The sequence below is a fragment of the Rissa tridactyla genome, chromosome 7 (genome assembly GCF_028500815.1).
Source record: "Rissa tridactyla isolate bRisTri1 chromosome 7, bRisTri1.patW.cur.20221130, whole genome shotgun sequence".
Lineage (NCBI taxonomy): Eukaryota > Metazoa > Chordata > Aves > Charadriiformes > Laridae > Rissa > Rissa tridactyla.
The window spans coordinates 28945041-28964994 of record NC_071472.1 but is presented as its reverse complement, the minus strand read 5'-3'; the positions used below and the strand labels follow the sequence as shown (position 1 = coordinate 28964994).

Below are 19954 nucleotides of genomic sequence, written 5' to 3'. Positions count from 1 at the left end.
CTACACCTCTATTATCACTGTGGGCCAAAACTGTTCCTCCCCGGGAGAAAGGGGTGCCCTTGGCTGGCGCTGCTGGCTCTGGAGCTGACCCAGGGCCCCCCAGAAATGCCTTCGCTCCCAAGAGAGGTTTCAGCCTCTTGGGACCACATGCAGCTGGTGCAATTTCAAACAGCACTCAGGATATGGTGGTTTATACACCCACCCAGGACAGAAGAGCACAAAGGTGTGTGTCTTTGCCCTGTTCCCCACTGTTTCTCTGCCCTGTTCTGTGTACAGACCAGAAAAACGCCAGGGTCTGGCTTGCACCTGGCTTAGAGACTGTCGTTACGCACCCCAGCAGTGCCAGGATGACTCACGGTGCTTTGCACGCTGCCAGCTGCCTTTGTACCGAGCACAGATGTTGCATATGGAAAGCACAAGCAGTTGCAGCACAGCATCTCAGAGACGCTCCTCGTCAAGCATTCACTGCTAATGACATCTACTGCAAAACGAACCAGAACTGACCCCTCAAGTTTCGTGATCAGCGACCGACTTCAGAAAAAGATCAGCAGAATTACTTTCAGAAATAACATTCAGTGCACTGTACGAACTACTCACTGCACAATTCGGTGGTGCCTTTTTTTTTTCCCCCCTTCAGGCTTCAAAAGTTAATGGCTCTTTCAAAGTTAACAAACCTGGAACGCTTCTGGGCATAAATGGATTTGGACTAAGACCCGGGGCAATGCCGTCTCTCATAACTACCTGTTCTTCTTCCCACACTTTCGAGAAGCAGAAAACAACCCAAGTGATATTTCTATTGGTGCAGCAGTATTTTTCAAACAGCTCTCTAATCTCCCCACCTCCTGAAACTAGCTGCTATCACACGGGTGGGCACATGTCGTCTTTACGGGAAAGTTGCCCAGCCTGGATGGAGGAATTCAGAGGGGAGGCATCCAGCTGGTCTCAGGTGCAGGAAGGTACGCTCACTGTCGCTCCTGTCTCTTGACTCCCATGTTTAAAAACAAGCACAACTGAGTCTGACAATCCAGACAAGAGATTCTATTTACATTTACTCTTCAAAGGTCATAATCTGAATACAGGAGTAAAGAAAAATTAAGCACACCAAAACCAAAGCAGAGAGTTACCAAAACCTCTCTTACAGTCCTGCCCGAATGAAAAGTAGGCTGTAGCCATTTACAGCACAAATACCAAGCAGGGCCGGCTCCCCAGCTAACACCGCAGAGCAGCACACAGAGCAACTCAGGGGCGATACAAATGGCCTAAAGAGCATCCCAGCAGGACGAGGAGTCACATTCATTCCCTGAATGGCACAATCCTGTACTTCAGCAGCCCGCAGAAAGCAGAGGTACCCGTTAGAGGGGAACAACTTGCCAGCAGACAGCCCTACCAACCTGCTGGGACTCAGGCTATTTCAGCCGGCAGCGCCGTACCGGGGAGCTCAGCAATGCCATGTGCCCACAGCCACGAGAACCGAGCAGCCAAGAAATCCAGAAAGCTGCGTCCATCCCAAGTTCAAAGATTTATTTTTCCAATGTTACATACAGCCTAGGTATTTGCGAGGACAGATTAATTTTGCCTTATGATTTCTAGGCTAGCAAATCTTTGTCTGCTTCAGGCTACAGAACTCCGCCCCTCCCCCCCCATGCTTAAATGGGTAAGGACGCAGGAAATTTGGAATTTTCTAATAAAATCTCAGTGTGAGAGTTAAAATGTCATCATCACGTAACTCTTTCACTAGTGATCACCCAAACAAGAGCTAATTTGTTGCGACCGCCAATCCCTCTTAGGAAAGGGATAGAAAGAAACTTTAATAAGATCTGAAAAAACCTGATAACTGTATTAACAAGCCAACAGTAATGTGATTTCTCACTGGTTGTGTCTGAAGGGATAGAAGGCTAAATGTGAAGGTGGCGAGCTAAAGCAGAAGAAACTTTTTCCATCTCTCCAGCCAACAATTGCCTAATGGAAAGCGCCTAAAGTAGCAACCCTTTTAACTGTTACAAAAGAAAAAAGACAAACTTTGGGGTTTTTTTCCCCTCAAATTTCTAGTATCTTTTTAAAGAATCTACTACTGAAAACAGCTTTACGTACTTGGTAACTACAGCTTCAGAGCAACAAACTTGTGGTTCCACAGAAAAAGCTCAAAACTTCTCACAAGTGCTTCTGCACCTTGGCTTCAACTTGCAGAACCAGCTCCTGCTTTTCACTTCCATCAAAACACTACAGAGAACAGCAGTACGGATCACCATCGCACAACGCCAGGCCAAATTAAGTTTATTAGACCTTCAGCAAATAATTATTTCTAGCTTTATTTAGACTTTGTATGTAAAGCATAGGGAAAAAAAAACAACACACAAAAGACAAACAAATGCAATTCACAGGAAGTAAAAGTTCCCAGTTCCTTCTGCCCAGATCAGAATTATCAAAGCCTAACTGAAGGCATATTTTTACAAAGCTTGCTTTCTGTACAGAAAGAAAATCAAGCAATAACAAAACATTTATCTGATCAGTACAGCTCACATCTCCCTATTTTTTCCATCCCTGACCCCACCTTCACTAATTTCTAGTGAGGCACACTTGTCATTTTGTGGGAACTTTGCCAAGAATTCCCTTTATATCTAGGAGAACCACATGGTGCTCAGCCTACAATAGTTGGTTTAGTGTCGACAACCGCTACTGTTAGCTTGCCTTCTAACTGATAAGATTTTTTTTTATTTCTTCTATTCCTAAGAAATGCAAGCAGGCTTAACAAAACACAAAGACTTCAAATAATGCAAGTCTGGGGTATTACCATGAAAAATAAATAGCCAACCAAAACATTTGAAAGAAAAGTGCTTTCACTGTATTTGTTCTCAGAGAATCTAGATGATTTCTCCACATGCTGATCTATTTAAGGTGCGGTACTGTATATTATCAAACAAATCACTACTCTCTTACTACTCTGTTTTGGTGATGTCCCTTCTATTTTAATAACTTGTGTCTTTTTTAAAAAAATAAGTAATGGTGTGTTTGCTCTGGCATACATAAGTACACCGGCTGTAATTCTGGCTTTCACTTACTTAAAAAAAGGCAAACCAAACTCAAAAAAAGAGGTATTGAGGTTGCTAGTGTAACTCTTCACATACCCCCAGCAATCCCAGCACTCTGCGGAGGCAGAGGAACGTGGAGCTAGGCACTACCTGTCTGTCTACAATATGTATGGGTATCATACAAAATATCTACTCCAGACAAGCAAACACTTTTGCAGCCATAGACTGTGCTTCAAATAGTTTATCATGTGAAGATCACGCTCTCAGATTTGATTACTGTTTAATCATGCTTATAGAATATTAGGTTGTAGAGTATTTCCACCTTTTGCATAAGAAGTTTGTTTAATCACTCAGACTATGCTTAATATGCAGTAGGTTGTGCTGTGTAACTTAGATCACTTAAATTTGCTTCCATGGGAATATAGTGTTTGTTACAGTGTTCATTACAAGTTGATTTTACTCTCTTAAGACCTCTCTTTGCTTTTGCTTTATAGGCTAGAAATTAAACCAAATCTTCCCCCCCCCCCCCAAGACGTTGAAGTCTAAACTCTAAACACAAGACTGGGTTTTGGCATAGTGGGTTTGGTTCACTGGGCCCTTAAGGTGTTTGTAGAGGGAGGTGTTGCTAAATCTGTAATGTACCACTACAGCTTCTGCAATCGATAATAATGAAGTAGATCTAGATATGCCCTAGGTATCTATGAACAAGTTAGGACGAGCACCGACATACAATGAAGACACAGAGCTCAATGTCAGCTAACCATCCCAGCACCACTTCACTTGTCCCATGGATCCTCCAGCCTGGATGAGGTCTCTGATGTTGAGATACCAGGGAGAAGGACAAAAGCTAGTTAAAGCATGAGCATATCCCAGGTGGTGACTGCACAGCAGACAAGTCCTTTGTTTGTTAGAAAAGGTGCCTATGTGCGGGGAGGAATCTGGCTGTCCATTGTCTGCTACAATGGCTGCGGCTTCACAGCAAGAATCACCATCAGATGAACATATATCTTATTGCATAGCTCCTCATCTATTGTAATACTTTTTTTTCCCCTCCAAAGTCACTCTGCTAAAAGCATTTACTTAAATTGAAAAAAAAAAAAAAAAAAAAGCAGCTTTCTGCTGCTAACTTTCCCTTACAGAAAGGAAACCACCAATGCTTCTCTGTCATTCATTTTCCATTTGTCCCATGGAATCCAGCCTGCTGGTGCTCTACTGATTTACTCTTGTCTTCAATACTTTGGTGACTTCCATGTCTAGGCTTCAGAATTAATTGATAACCTGAGTTCAAACTTAAACCCGCTGCTTCAGGCCCAGTGAACTGAGCTGGCATGCTTGAGAACCCCCAGCTTTCTGCAGCCCTGTACTGCTAATCCAGCCATGTGGTGGCCTGAGTGCTGGGCATAGCTCCCTTCGCTCAAGCTACGCCCATCAAGCTTCCACAAGTCAGGCTGGCTTCGTCACACTGAATGCATACCTTAATTTGCTTACTGATTTCCAGCCCTGCCACTGAAGATACATTAAGGGTTTCCGGCAAGGGAGGAACCCACCTCAAAGACAATCGTGTTGTGAATCCTTGAGGCTGGCCTTTAGCTTTGCCGTCTGCTCTTTGCCTTCGTTGGCTACCTTCCCAGCGCCTGCACCCTTCTGCATGCCTCAGAGAGGAACTACCGAAGTTTATAGCAGCATTAACTCATCAGCTGGAAAGCTGCCAGGCTGCTTACATTTTCACTACAACCTTCTGAGCCCTGACTCCAGAGGGTGCTTAGAGATAGGATCCATGGTCAGTGGCAGTATGCTGCTACACAACTGTTTCCTTATGTGCCTGGATCCATTTGGGGTGTTGTGCACAGATGCATTAAGGCTTGAATATCTACTGCAAACTGCCTCTATGAAGCAGGAAAAAAAATATCCTTTGCTTTTTTTTTATCTCAGTCTTAGCGGTACTTACGTGCCTGCAGAACAAAAGCAGAGAATCCAGAATCCACCAAGCAAATGAAGTATCAAAAGTCAAGATCTACTGCACAACCGGTGCTATTAGTTTCTCACAAAGATGACACACCTCTGGAGAATTGGTGACAGGTGCCTAGCTTATTTCTAGTTAGCAGGACGTGACAACTTTGTGCAAGGAAAGTAGGATTGGACCCAAAATGAAAACAAAACCAAAAGGGGGTGGGGGGGCAGGGAGTGGAATAATAAATCAGCAGAAAAATCACTAGACATCTGCTTTTTTTTCAATTGACAACAGGACAAAACCTGTGCACTTCCAGTGACTTTTTAAATAATTCCTGTTACTGTTGTTGCTTGAAATTACAGAACCTGTATATTTTCCAGGATGATTATACTACAAAACCCTGATTAAAATACAGTTTTTTAAAGGAGAGGAAAATCACTTCCTAATGAGCTTTCCTTTAACATTGTCATTTAAATCCACTATCACAGATAGCTTGGTCAAACTGATCCTTAAGAGGTCACTTAGTCCATTTCCTGCCTATAGATACAATCAACTGTATCTAAACTGCTCCTGCCAGTCCTTTGTCTAAACTTTGTTCTTAAAAACCTCTGGCAATGCAGATCCACGACCTCCTTACACATACTTTCTTTATAGCTAGGTACTCCTCATGTCTAAATTAGGCCTTCATTATGGCAATTTAAGTTGCTCTCCATAACCACCAGACAGGACGGGCAACAATTGCCTTATTTCCTTTGCAGCAACTATCTTTACATCCAAAGATTATTCTTGCTTGCTTGCTTGCTTTCCTCTAATCTGTATTCTTTCCAGCTAGCCTGTGTCACTTTGCAGCGTTATGCTTAAAACTGGATAAGGTACTTCAGCTGGCCTTTAATAGTGCTGAACTGAAAGGGATGGCTTTACATACCATGTCTCCAACACTTGAGGTTTTGGGGGTTTTTTTCTTTTTTTAAATACATCCCCTCATTGTGACTGCCGTTCTATTTATTTCTCTTGCTGGGGCCTCGTATTGTTGATTCCTGGAAAGCACAAGATCCTCAGAGCGGCTACACCTTTTCTGAAGAACTGCTCCCCATCCAGTCTTTTTTTCCCCTATGGATTTGTGCAGCTGATTATGCCTACTGAAGTGCTGTGCCTTGCAGTTCTCATTATTAAATTACATGCTATTTTTAAGGTCGCTTCCTATATTTGCCCACATCACTTTGCATTCTAGTCCTGTCCTCCAATGTGCCTACAACCCCCTCCTGCAAATGCAATATTTATATGCTCTACTCCAGTATCCACGTCAATAATGAAAACATCAATTACTAACGACTGCAGGATGGTCCTCTACAGACCCTCTCTACAAATCCCTCCAACCTTAAAGTGACCCACTGATAACTACAGGTCACAGTGGTGTTTCATCAAGGCAATCTCTCCCCTCATTTGTTTCTGAAATTGATGCTTAGAACTGTAGTTTCAACACAGTCAACTAAATCTGTATCTGAGTTCCTAAAAGATCTGGCCAGTCTGTTTTACAGTAAGTGCTGTAAAATTAACAACTGCTTCAGCCACAGTTCTGAACTAGATAACAGTATAGTGCACCCTCCGCATGGGGAAAATTAATCCAAATTAATGCACGCAGGCTAGGACTCGTTTATCACTAGCAGTTACTGGCTCAAAGTAAGGCATCAATTTAAAGTTACAGCATAGTTCCTGGCTAGGTTAATGTTACGCACGCTCTTGTCCTAGAAGGCAGCTGGATATCCTTGCTCCTGCCTACCTAGCCCTGAACTCAGAAAACATGCTCAAGGTATTTTTCATGATGTCTGTAGTGCCTGTTCTGAAATGTTCCACATCTATGCAAACCCTAGTTACACCAGCTCCAGGAAATCTCCACACATCAGTTTTATACAAAGTAGTCAACTCATTTTAGATAAAGGGTTTAATGTAGTTCAGATGATTCTCTTATAGTTAGACTTTATTAATTTGAATTAAAATTAGGTGTCCCAAGTCTGTAAAAGTAAAGATGAAATCAAAGAAGAGTAACTGACAGACGCAGACAAATCAGGCTGATGGGGAAGCACTCAGCGTGCCAGGACCTTGCCATACATACTGTTCATCACAAACTAAATATGACAGGCTGGCAGTGGTGAGCAATGCACAGTTTGAGTGTAATAAAAATACATATATAGAGAGATACATGGCATATTTTAATCAGTTTTATCACAGACCCCGAAGGGCCTTTGTAGAGTTATACAAACGGAGATTTGAAAAGCAGATTTGTCCTTAAGTCTAAGGACACATTACTTTGCGGTTTTCACAAATTTTTACACAACAATGCTTGAATAATTGCTTAAAAAACTGGTCCGGCTTAGGCTCTTCTATTGTTTCCAGATAAAACTTAGACATAATGAGGGTCCGCTCTCTAACGCCAGTAGCTGTGTGAAAAGTGTTTGAACTGTTTCTACGACTCTAGAGTAGACAGACAGCCATGAATTTTTTTTTTCTTTTCATTTTGACAGTAATGCTAATGAAAACTGGTGAAAGATTTATACGACCTTTTGACTAACACACAGACATTTAAGAGCGTGTACGACAGCACTGCGGCCACTGCTTACACAAGTGCCTAACCTGCAAATCTACAGGCATGAAAACCTACTCCCGTGAGTAGATCTGTTGATTTGTGTTGCATAACCCTGTCATTAATTATGCCACTGAGATTACTTGCATGAGAAATTCACTATGTGGGGGTTGGTAAAACACCTTGGTTTATAGCTTGCAAGAGAGGTCGATACTAGCACAGGAAAAAAAAAAGACTTGAGGCATTTTGAGTTAGTGGATCTGTCATCTACTCTCAACTGAAAAGAAAATAATTTAAATATTCTCACAATTCAAAACATTCAGGAGTTACACAATCTTCCAGTGTTGCATTTTTTTAATAAAAGCACGTTAAATAACAGTGCACTCTAGCTGTACTTCACACTTAAAAGTTTTACTGAAATGCCTTTCTAAATTTGTTTCATCCCCACTCCTTAAGCAGCTTCACTGACTACTGGCAAATAAAGTAAAAGGCACTCTGCACACATAAAGATGGCAGAATCAGGCTGTCACTACAAACGGACAGAAATACAAAAATATCTGACTTCTAATTGCTGTGCTAAATTATATCACTCCTTCCTACTCTCACCTAGACTATGCTCTCCTGGTAAGAAAGAGGGAGGGGAGAAAGAGAATGGAAGAAAATGCTTAGTAGAAATAATTCTAGATAAATCAAGGCTATCACTAGATAAATATATCTTTAAATCACTGGGAGCCACTGATTTACATTCAGCAACTAAAAATGAAGGAATTGCTTTAGAAGGAACCACAGAACTATTCAGAGCTGGACAATACTAAAAAGTAGTATTTCAATATTCACTTGAGAGCTACTTCAAACATGTTCTTACAGGAGTTGTGAATCCTCTTCACTGTATTTTTGAAACTGCAAATGCAAACTTCTGGATAGGGAAGGAAGCGTTCTAACATAATAATCGTGTGGGCTTGTGTTCTCAGAACCATTCTGCAAACTCCAGCTTTCTTTTCTCGTCACATACATTTATTGCACTCGCTGGTGAGAAAGCGCTGGGCAGGGAGAGACAATAAAAAGTATATACTAACTATGAGAAGATATATTATCAAGTAGAGTTTGAATGACATTTTTTAAATTTTGCTCATTCAGCTTCAGCACATGCATTTTTGCACATAATCCTAATACACTGTTGCTTACATACCTTAATCAACTTCTCCTTCTATAGGGAACTATTTAGTGTTCACAGTTGGGGTTTTCACTGCAGAGGTGAAAACAAGCAAAACTGACATCTTTTTTATCTCAGTAAGACTCATTATTCAGCAACATGAAGACTTTTGCCCAGTAAGAAATTAACAGAGTAAACACAAAACTGGGGGTCTGCCATAGATCTGAAAAGTCAACAGGTTGGCTGGAAAATAAAAAAGTATATGTGAAGACTTGGGCACACGTTCGTGCTACTGTACAAGGGCCTGGTATTTGACTGCATTCAGAATATACTTCCCCCTACTGATTTCAAAAAAGCAACAGAACTAATGCCTGGCTTTGACAAAGGAGAGATGGAAACTTATTACATTTGAGAGACAAAGGAATGGATTGACTTATTCATATCCTGGTGTGTCTGACAAAATGCTTTGTGTGAACAATGCCTGCTCTGAAGGGAGGGAGGAAAAATCCAGCAGAGTTAGTTTGAATCACCTATTTAAACCGTTTAAGCAAACTTGGATGATTTTTTTTTTTTTTCTCCCCTTTCCCCCCGGGGAGCACTATGGAGTAATCACATAAATCTGCCTCACTCAGTGACTGGAGTAGTCACCTCCACAGCAGAACCGGAGCAAACCACCGCTGTGCAGTAACATCTTCAACAGGCACAACTGTTTGCAGAGTAAACATTTGCCTATAACCTTACCGCAGATAGAGTACGTTAACAAAAGGGAGGCTTCTACCAGCTTAGCTGCGGCACCTTCCTCGCTAACACAAGGACTGCGTTAGCTCAAATCCAGCGCTACCTCTGCGCGTGGAAGAGCCTGCACCACCAGCACAATCGTTCACTGCTCCTCATTGTTTCAGACAGCTCAATTGAAAGAGCTTAAATTGCTGGTCTGAAGAATACCTTCGCAATATTGCTTTAAATACATACTGCAATGCTTCCCCACTGATGGGGTAATAACCACAGCAAGACAGTTACAAACATCTGGATTCATGGGTCCATAACTAAACCAGTAATAGCATTCGTCTGCCAGGGTTTTGCAGGCATTTTTCTTTGTGTCAAACTCCAGACCGTGGGGTTGGGTTGGCAACACTCTGCAGCATAGAATTAGCCCAAGATGTGGCAGTAATGAAAGGGACAAATGCAGTCCTTAGGAAAAAGAAGAATCCTGTATTAAAACAAAACCCCTACATGCCTTGCTCCCATTGTGGTCAGTGCACATACTTTGGAGTGTTATTTTAAAATAAGTAATTTTAAAATTAACTACTCATAAATTATCAACCTACTTGCAAGCCTAGGAGAGGCTACAAACAGCAAAATCATCAACTGCTACCTTTTGTAGTATTGCTCAAGAAATCGCATTAGTATATACTAGCATATAAGGCCTGAAAAGAAATAGTAATTAAGATAATAATCCCTGTTAAGGAAAATCTTTTCAACAGACCTATCAGGTCAGGAGCTCACTAGCTAGAGGATGTGACAGAGCAAGGAGCCTTTGGGACGATCCAAGCAGCTCTCCCTCGTTAAGAGTTGCCATTTCCCAGCAGTTCTGAAGGAAGAAAGTTGTCTCTGACCAGTGCTCTAAGGCACGTGTTTTGTCTGGCCTTTTTTCTTTTTTTCTTTTTTTTTTTTTTTTTAACCACTTGCTTTCAGATGTCTGATCTTTAATTTTACAAAGAGAAGAGATTAAAGCCAACTGACAGAACAGACTATAAAATGCTTAAATTCTCCCATTTGCATGGGAAAGATGCACTATCTTAACTCACCTCCTTTTAAACCACATGAATTAAGCTCTGAGTGGATACACTGATTTTGGTGTATCCAAAAGGAATACAGGAAGAATGTCAGGCACCAGTATAGGTTAGGGGTGGACCTGCTGGAAAGCAGCTCTGAAGAAAAGGATCTGGGGGTCTTGGTAGACAGTAAATTATCCATGAGCAAGCAATGTGCCCTTGTTGCCAAGAAGACTCCCCAGTTCAAAAGAGACAGGAAACTGCTGGAGAGAGTCCAGCATAGGGCAACAAAGATGACTGAGGGACTGGAGCATCTCCCTTATGAGGAAAGGCTGAGAGAGCTGGGACTCTTTAGCCTGGAGAAGAGAAGGCTGGGGGAGACCTTATTATGGCATACAAGTATCTAAAGGGTGGGTTTAAGGAGGATGGAGCCAGCCTCTTTTCAGTGGTTCCCACTAACAGGACGAGGGGTAACGGGCACAAGATGGAACATAGGAAGTTCCGATCAAATATGAGAAAAAACTTCTTTACGGTGAGGGTGAGAGAGCACTGGAACAGGCTGCCCAGGGAGGCTGTGGAGTCCCCTTCTCTGGAGACTTTCAAGACCCGCCTGGATGCAGTCCTGAGTAACGTGCTCTACGCAATCCTGCTTTAGCAGGGGAGCTGGACTAGATGATCTCTAGAGGTCCCTTCCAACTCTGAAAAATTCCGTGATTCCGTGGTGTTTGCCTTCATTTCCTACAAAGTTTATACCAAACAGGATTTGTTGTAAAACGGATTGGAAACTATAAACTAAGCTAGCACGGGTATTATTAAATTTACTTAATAATGGGTTAAACTTCAAAAACTTTCCCATGAAGATGAGCAATGATTAATTTTGGAGTGGAAACGAGGAGGAACGAGGAAAGAAGACAGGGAATATATGTTTTTACTATTGTGGATCAGCAGGGCAGCCAGGAACAGCTAAAGGAAGCGGCTATAAATCATGCTACCCCAGGGAACGGCCTCATTTGTGCCAGCCCTAAAATCCAGGAAGCACAATGAGCGTCGGAGCTGGCTGTGCCCTGCTCCACCTGAGCTCCAGCCTCCAACTTGGGCAGGTCAGAACAGCAGCCTCAGATATAACCTGAGCTACAGAGCGGTGACCTCTTGTCCAAACAGTTTTATGCCATGAACTGAAAACAGTTATTCCAGATATGTCAAACCTATTTAAGAGCATCTCTGCAGCCCAGATTTACGACACATTACGTGCAAGATCTTTGCAGGTTTTTCCTGAGAACGTATAACGGTGGGGTTTGGCACACTTCCATACCTTGAAGTATGTATAAGCACTTTGCCATGGTTTGAAATTGAGCTGCCTAGAAGCAATAGGGCCAAGACCTTTTTAGCTTTGCTTTATGCTATTAAAAGCACAAAAGAAATTAAATACAGCACACTGCACCAAGTAGCACAGCTTTGAGTTAAGCCAGTAAAAGCAAGAAAAAATAGTATCAGATACCTGTGTCCTCAGTTTACCTATCTGTCCTAGTGCTACGGAGCATGTTGGACAGTAACTGACTCATTTCAGGCTCTTCTGTTGGACAGGAGAAAACATGAGGATAAAGCAGTACTTAATTTCCCTCCAACATCTTTAGTGGCTTAAGACCAAATCTAATTTTATTGTTTTCTCTGTTTTATCTTTCCTGGAAATCACACCCAAATCACAGGAACTTAACGGATTACTGTATGTTCAAGAGTAAAGCTATCAGCATAAAAATATTAAGTTTTATATTTGGTACCCCCAAGATGCAGTTCATATTCACTGCTCACAGACATGACAACGTGATGCATGACAACAGGCTTTTTCTAACAGTTCATTGTCCAATTAACAGAATCAGAAATCAATCTCTGCTGTTGAGACAAGCAAGCAGAAAACTGCTATTTAGACATTTTTACTGTGCCTGTCATTCCGCCTAAATTCTGCCTAAAATAGAAATCAATGTGCAGCCCAGGCCTGCGCAGCACACCCAGGAACGGGGCTCTCTTGGGGCTCTGGCATTTTTATAAAACAGATGTTATAGGAACAAATGCGGCAGGGGGAAATCTCACTGCTGAGGAAACCTACACCTCTTCTGCGTGAAAATCACAGTGCACCTAGTCAGTGTCTTTTTCAAGTAGCTAAATTGGCCTCAGATCACTCCAATGGAGCGACTCCACGTGCAGTTACGCTGGCAGGTGAGAAGAGGCAGCAGCCATCAGTGTTTAACGCGATACAGGAGAGTTCAACATAGTCTTCAGTACTTGTACTATATCCTGTTAAAGTAACATTTAATGTTTTATATATGCCATTATCATATTTTTAAAATTGCTATTTTTTTATCACTCATGTAACTGAGTAGCCAGAAGGACTGCCAACATCTAAGAGCATCGGTCGGCGGTTGAATTCTTGTGAAGCCTGTAACATGTGGACTGCAAATGATAAGGGTGTGCTCTACAACTGGAGGAGAAACAACTTCACATGAAGAAATCTCTTTGGGTGAACTTATGACACGAGGGGTTTTATTTTTAAAGCACAAGTGAATATGCCCAAGTTATATAGGGTTTTAAATGTTTTTTTACAAATTCTTTTTCTTTTACAAGAAATGTAGTAAGTAGCATTCTGCTGCTTGTTGCATGACGAGCAATGAAGAGGTGTCACATGCCTGCTGTCAGTCTGTTGCCTAATCTGTGCTGCTACAACCTGTAGGATTGTAAGCGTGTTACAAGCTTCAACCGCCCTGCACATAACACACAGCTGCATTTACCTCCTCATACCACAAAGGCTCCTTCTAACAAGTCGATTCCAACGCAACAGTAATCCTTTGGGCACTGAAACTCTGTTCAAATTGTTCATCCTGAAAACCCAGAATCGCTGTTAGAGAAGCGAATATCTCTCGTAAATATTTTTTATTTTGCAAGAGGTAAATATGCACTCATCATACAGTTACTACTGAGTAAAAGGGTTATATTCCTCTTGAAAAATACTTATGGGAACTGAAGCACTGAATTCCTTACTGACAAAAAAATAAGCTTTTCCCTTGCACTCTGCAGGAGAGAAACTTGAATAATTTTGGACACATTGTGGGGGGTGTTCATCATTCTCAACAGCATTCCTGGGCATCTTGTAGCACCAGCTCACAAGAAAAACTCTCTGCAATACTCTTGTGCTAGTATGAGAGGAACATACTTTCCCAAGGAGCTAAATATCAGATGGTATTGGAGAGTGTGAGGGGGGAGGCTGCTCTTTCTAAAAGCCAAGTTGTAACTCACTGTACCCGAAACTGCTACAGTTATCTTTTTAGCAACTATAAGGTAAAGTGTTGGCGTTCTCTTTCATTTAAATACTTTCCTGCGCCCTTGGAGCCGCCTTTGAGGCTCCAAGTACAAAGTGCGTGACCAGCACAGAACTAGATCCCAGTAATTTGCTAAAAGTTATTTAAAACAGTTATTTCAAAACAAAACAAAACCACCACTCCCAAAAAACCCCAAACCCAACAGAAATTTGCTCTCTCGACAGAGCTTGCCTCTATTGAAAAGAGAGAGTCGCCGACCCTGCATGCAGATACATCCGACTGCCCGAGCAATCCACAGCACAGTCCTCAGGGTAAGACACCTTTACCACAAATTCAATAAAACACAGCACCGGTTAGTCTCTCCTCTCACGGACTAGTCAGACAGGAGAACAACTCACATTTTACTGAATTCGCAAGACCTGCACCAAACCTTTCCAACTATTCAAAAAGCCAAACAATTCCAACATAAAACCAGAAAGCATTTCCAGCATGTTTTCAAACATGCACAGGGCTCGCTGTTACACATGAGCTATTAATCTGAAGACACCTTGCAGTCAGAAATCTCACTGAGACGCATCAAATGAAAGCAACGTTATTTAAATGTAGCTTTACGGCAAATCTGAACACTAGATGCTCACAGCTAACAAGAATTTTTACGCATCCTTTAAGCAAAAGTAAAACATGCAGAAGATTTAAAGAAATTAGCTAGCTATGCTACTATTTAGCTTTCCTACAGATCAAGTGCTCCAGTCACATCACTTTATCTAAGAGTAAATCACTCAATCTTCCAAGCTCACAATATCATTTTCTAAAACCTAACAGAAGTGTCTCCCAAGTGGGAAACTTCCTTAAAAATATTCTCTATCAAGGCACTACAACTTTGACCAACAGACACATAAATTTAAAGGCAATGCTTCAGCTTATCTAACTGTTAAGCAACATACTAAGAGAAAGCACATAAAAATCACATATGGTTCTTTACTTCAGAATGAAGTGATAACTCTATAAACCTGGCACTCAAAAAGCCAGTTCAAACTACGTGCAGACATTAAGTTGAAAGCCTCAGCATATTTTGAAGTTCATATAATTAATGTTTCACGAAGGTAGTGACCAGCTACGGAAAACAAACCGAATACACTCTGCTATGTACATCAATCACTAATAGCTACGCCTCCAACGTGCAGACAAAATAGCAAACTTCGATATCAAACGTTCCCTACGCTTGTTCAACCTGCCATACGCAATTTTTGTCTAACAGTCACCAGTTGTAAACACTAAGTTTCCCATTTGTTAGCCTGAGCACATTAATCTCCTACCACCGTCCACAATTTAAGAAGCCGTTACATACCTGCAGTTAGGAGGAGGATCAAGGGTTATTTCAGCTAGCTCCTTCTGGATTCTGTTGGCGAAATGAGAACAGACACAAAGCATTTGAGATAGTCTATAGAATAAATCAGGGAATTACACTGCCCTCTACCACCATGCAGTTAAATGCAAGATTGGCTTTGCCTTCAGTAATGCTAACATGGCTGCTTCCTCTTTGTTCTCAGAGGCATAACCCAAATCCCACAGCTGAGAAACTTTGCAGCTTTTTTCCTGCTCCGCGCGGCATGTAAACAGAACACTTAGAACCGAGTTGGGTAGAAATTTCCCACAAGTATTCAGAAAAGTAACTCTTTTCCACATCCGAGCACTTTTTACCAGAGAGATTTTCTTTTCAAGCTAATATGCAAATGAGGCGCGGGGGGGGGCGGCACAGGCAGATTTGACAATGACTTTAAACCAGCGATGCAGACCTGTGACCCAGGCTGAAGAAGTGAACCACGCTGGCAGCAGACACACTCTTTTGACAATATTTTACCTACTACTTTGCAGTGTGTTTAAAAAGTGGATTTGCAGATCTGCCAGGCTGTCTCTGTTACTGGAATAATCTCTCGGCATCAACTTTGCTTCTCTCCACACCTTCTGCTGCCTTTCCTCCCCCAACCTTATACAGTAGCTGCACTTACACGATTAAAAGTGATATAATAACTTGAAATAAGCTGTGCTTAGCTTTACTGCAACCGTTCCCAAGGTGTTAAGGTCCGGAAGAGGAATACTGAAAACTTTTTGCCAATTTAATAGTTTATTCAGGTACATAAGAGGTGTAATTTCAAAAGATGCACAGTAAATTCCTCTTTAAAATATCAAATAAGTATTCCCTTCAGAAGAGGACGCATACAAGCAAGACCATGAATTTCACGTGAATAGCAAGTGTTAAAATATGATCTAACAGAAACTGCTCTGCAGGCCCTTGCACTAGTACCACTAAATTCAGTCAGACTACTGAACTATTCGAGATGTACGGAATTAGGCTTGCAACAATTTAGTGAAATAAAGGCAACAGGGGAAAACTCAGTCTTGAAAGCCTGCATCTCAGGCTTTTCAAAAAGGGTAAGCAACAACAAATTACAAAGCCTACACAGTAGTTACAGAACTTTTTTTTCTTTAGCCAACCCTCTTTCAAAGGGTCTCTTTAACAAGCTCAAAAGTCATCAAAGCCACCCAGTCATACTCTGCAGCAATTTTGAGACATTTCAAAAACTATTTACTGAACTTAAGTCCAATACAAAATTACTGAAGTGTTCCTAAAAGTTACAAGTACAGTGTTCATGCTGTATAAGCAAAACTTGAAGCTACTACAGCTACTGCACAGCTTTTCCTGCTGAAGGAGATTTGTAACTGTTTGCAAAGAAAAGCAACTCCGGGGAAAGGACTGGAAAGTTACGTTTCATCTCCAAAGACCACTAGAATCAAGGGATTTGAAGTTCGCTTATTTCATACAGCTGAATTCACAGAAAATTATAAGAGTGCACGTCTTGCGAGCTAGACTGCCAGTAACCCTATATGCAAATAAAAATGCAACAGATATAACTAGACAAGGTTCCCAAAGATTTTCATATTTAAAGGTAAAGGCTACCTGTAGAACCCCATGGTTTGAGTCTGCAGATCCTAGGGGAAAAAAATCACCTAAGTTTCTCCTGAAAGAACTGCAGAATAAACCCATTACTTCAAGGTGTGTACAGCTCTCCCATGCATTGACATGAAAAGCTAGTCATAAAGCCCACAGAAGCCACTGGGGTTTCATGACTTCTTTAATTAAAGAGCATTGCTCATCATCAGTCTACAGATGATAATAGAATACACCAGGAGGACTCCACCCTATACCAACCAGGCATGGAAACCTAACTCTGAGAAAGATAGCCAAAGCCGACAGTCTCTCACGCATTTTTGCAAATACAAAACGCATATAAGTTACCAAGTTCTCAAACAAGTCTTCAAAAGACGTATGACAAGTCAGTGTAATTATTACCCCAGTAAGACACGGATTAATGAAGATATTGCCCGGCAGGCCCCTGTACTACAACAGTTGGTACTTCGCTCTTTCCCACAGAGCTTTACAAGAACTCCTCTGCCTTGAAAAGCGCAATGCAAATACTGTAACTCAAAATACTGTGCAAAAATACTACAGGACATTTTACTGTCCCCTTTACCTTTTAGCACTAGTAGATAGCTTAGCAGTAGTTTTGCTGGATAGTTTGGTGTTCTTCTTCTGCTGGGTGGCAGAGGGTTTTCGTTCTTCTTGCTCTTCGGGTTCAGGTGCAGGTGGATCCCTCTGATCGGCATCTGAACTACCACTGCTGGTACTCGGACTTTCATCGTCTGACCTCTGCCTATCACTGGACATCGTGGGGAACTTTTTTGGGGAAGGAGAAGACAAGAGGGAGAGTTAACACAACCGGCAGGACTCTCTCTTGGCATCCCCCAAGTTCCAGAGAACACCTGAATCTCCGTTTCACTGAGAAATTAACTGAAATATACTTCTTTGTCTCATCCCCAAGGGCTGCAGTTTGACAGCTACAAAGCAATATTTACACTTCTGAAAATACAGATATTTCCAATTTTTAAACCCACTCGCATTTTTTTCATACTTTAAACAATATGCCAATTGTCGACTTTGTTCTAAGGCATGAGACAGATTTAGCAGGGTACTTAGGCAATGAACATTAATAACTTATGACACATTGTAAATAACAGACCTCACTGAAAATGTTTTTTAAAAAGTCACTAATACCCTGTAAATATTTACACTGGAGCAGAGCATTTTATTGGGTCCAAACGCCAGATCCCCCCCTCTCCCCCTCTCTCCGAGAAAATATATTGCCAATAACACTTGGGCTGATTTCAGATGGAAATGTACACTTGCTCTGTGCATTTAAAGGGCTGGGCTGGGAAGGGCGGGGGGGGAGAACGAGGGGTTTTTTTGATGTTGTTGTTGTGGGTTTGTTGCTTTTTATTTTTTTAAAAAAAGGGAAAAACCCCAAGATGCATTTAAAGCAACTCGGGCAGCAGCAGCCCCGGTTATTTACATGGCCAGCAGCGAGAACTGCATTTGGCCACCACCGAGCTGCCGGAGGGGGGAAGAAGAAGCATAATTCAAACTGCACCTTCTGCACAGCTCTCCCCGCCGCCGCTCCCCGCGCAGCTCCACCAGGCAGACCGACATTTTTCCGCCGACCGGGGAAGAAAGGGGGGGGCCGGGGGGGGAAGGAGGGGGAGGAGGGGGGGGGGGGGGGGGCTGCCCCGGCGGCCGGGGAAGGCGGGGTGGGGGGGAAGCCTAGGAGGAGCGCGGCGGGGAGCTGCGGCAGGGCTGGAGGCGGCCGCCCGCCCGGCCGCGCTTTGTGGGGAGAGCCCGGCTAGGCTCGGCGGGCGGCGGCGGCGGCTCGCCCGGCCCCGCACCGCACCGTGCGTGTGCACCAAGTGAGGCGTGAACTCGGGCCGGCTCCGCGCCCCCCCGGCCGCCGCCAGGCAGCGAGCGCCGAAAACAAGAACAAAGCTCCTCTACCAGCCCCCCCCCCCCCCGCCTCCTCCCCGCCTCCCCCCACCGCGCTCGCCCAGCCGCCGCGGCAGCCGCCTCGCCCGCCTCTCCCTTACCTTCGCCGGCGTCCTGTCCCGCTGCTGGGTCGGAGGGGCGGGATGGCGGGGGGCCGGGCCGGGCCCGCGGCGCCCGAGGAGGGGACGGAGGCGGCCGGGGGGCTATACGGCGGCGGCGGCGGCTCTGTGGCCGGGCAGTGTGGAACATTGAGAGCCGGAGCAGGGGGGGACGGGGGGAGGCGCGGTGCGGCCCCGCGGCCGGCGGGTGGCGCTGGCGGGCCCCGCTCTGCGGCGCGGGCTCCCGCGGCGGGCCGGGGGGCCGGGGCGGGGGGGCGGCGGCGGGTGCGCGCCGGCGGGGGCGGGGGAGTTGGGGGGCGGGGGGGGGGGCCCGGCCGCCTCCGACCGACCGACCGACCGACCGCCCCCGCCCGCCGCTGCCGCTGCCGGCGGGCGGGGGGAGGGGAGAAGGGGGCGCTCGCTCCCGCCTGGCGGCCGCCGGAGCGCGCCCCCCTCCGGGCCGGGTGCGCGCAGGCGCTCTCCCGTCGCGGCCGGGGGCGCGCGTGCTCCGGGCCGGGCAAGGACAAAGCGGCGGCGCGGGGGGGGGGGGCGGCCCTCGACGGACCCTCAGCCCGGCCGGGCCCGGCCCGAGGCCTCCCGTCGCCACAGCCGCCCGCCTAGCCCGGGTCCCGGCTGGCTTCTGCCTCCGGCCCGCCGGCGCCTGCCGGGCACCACTGCGGGCTTGGCCAGGCCGGTGCCCACCGACGGCTGTGGCCCGGTGGAGGCCGTGGGGCCTCTGCAACCCCCGGCCTCCTCCTCCACTGCCGCCCTGGCCTCGCACCTCACAGCTTGCCTCGTGCCTTGGGCCCAGTGTCAGGGTAGGGGTAGACACGCGCCATTGGCATGCAACAGGGACCGCGGGTGGTTTTTCATCCAGCCATTGCCTCCCTCACGTGTTCCCCTCCAAAAAATATCTCTATTTTTGGCACATCTTCACGTGTGGGGACTGGAGAAACTCCCGTGTCCATGGGAGCCCCAGCACGTCGTGGCGGCAGCCCTGGCTGTCCCACCAGCCAAGGCCTGCACGGGGCTGGGGAGACCCAAGGCCCTGCGGCATCAGCACAGTGCTGCAGCTGGAGTGCCGCCCTGCAGCCTCACTGCTCCCCGTAGGAGTATTCAGGATTAACAACGGGATTAGGAGTTGTTGCGTGAGCAGCCTGCCTGCCGAATTCTGAATGTGTTA

At 44.6% G+C, this 19954-nt stretch overlaps 1 protein-coding gene across 4 annotated transcripts in view; it reads right to left on the bottom strand.

Moving 5' to 3' along the window:
• Positions 1–18942, bottom strand: part of UBE2E3 (ubiquitin conjugating enzyme E2 E3) — a 59280-nt gene extending 40338 nt beyond the window's left edge. The window contains exons 1-4 of one of the 4 annotated variants that reach the window (XM_054209120.1): positions 18775–18942; positions 17334–17536; positions 15149–15199; positions 13273–13362 (exon numbers count right to left, since the gene is read on the bottom strand). In XM_054209120.1, coding sequence (XP_054065095.1) covers positions 13273–13362; positions 15149–15199; positions 17334–17527 — 335 coding nt within the window. In that variant the 5' untranslated portion in view covers positions 17528–17536; positions 18775–18942. Of the gene's footprint in view, positions 1–13272; positions 13363–15148; positions 15200–17333; positions 17537–18287; positions 18367–18774 lie in introns of those variants that run through there. The other 3 variants (XM_054209121.1, XM_054209122.1, XM_054209123.1) reach the window with 3 other exon arrangements.
• Between the last annotated feature and the right edge of the window lie 1012 nt (positions 18943–19954).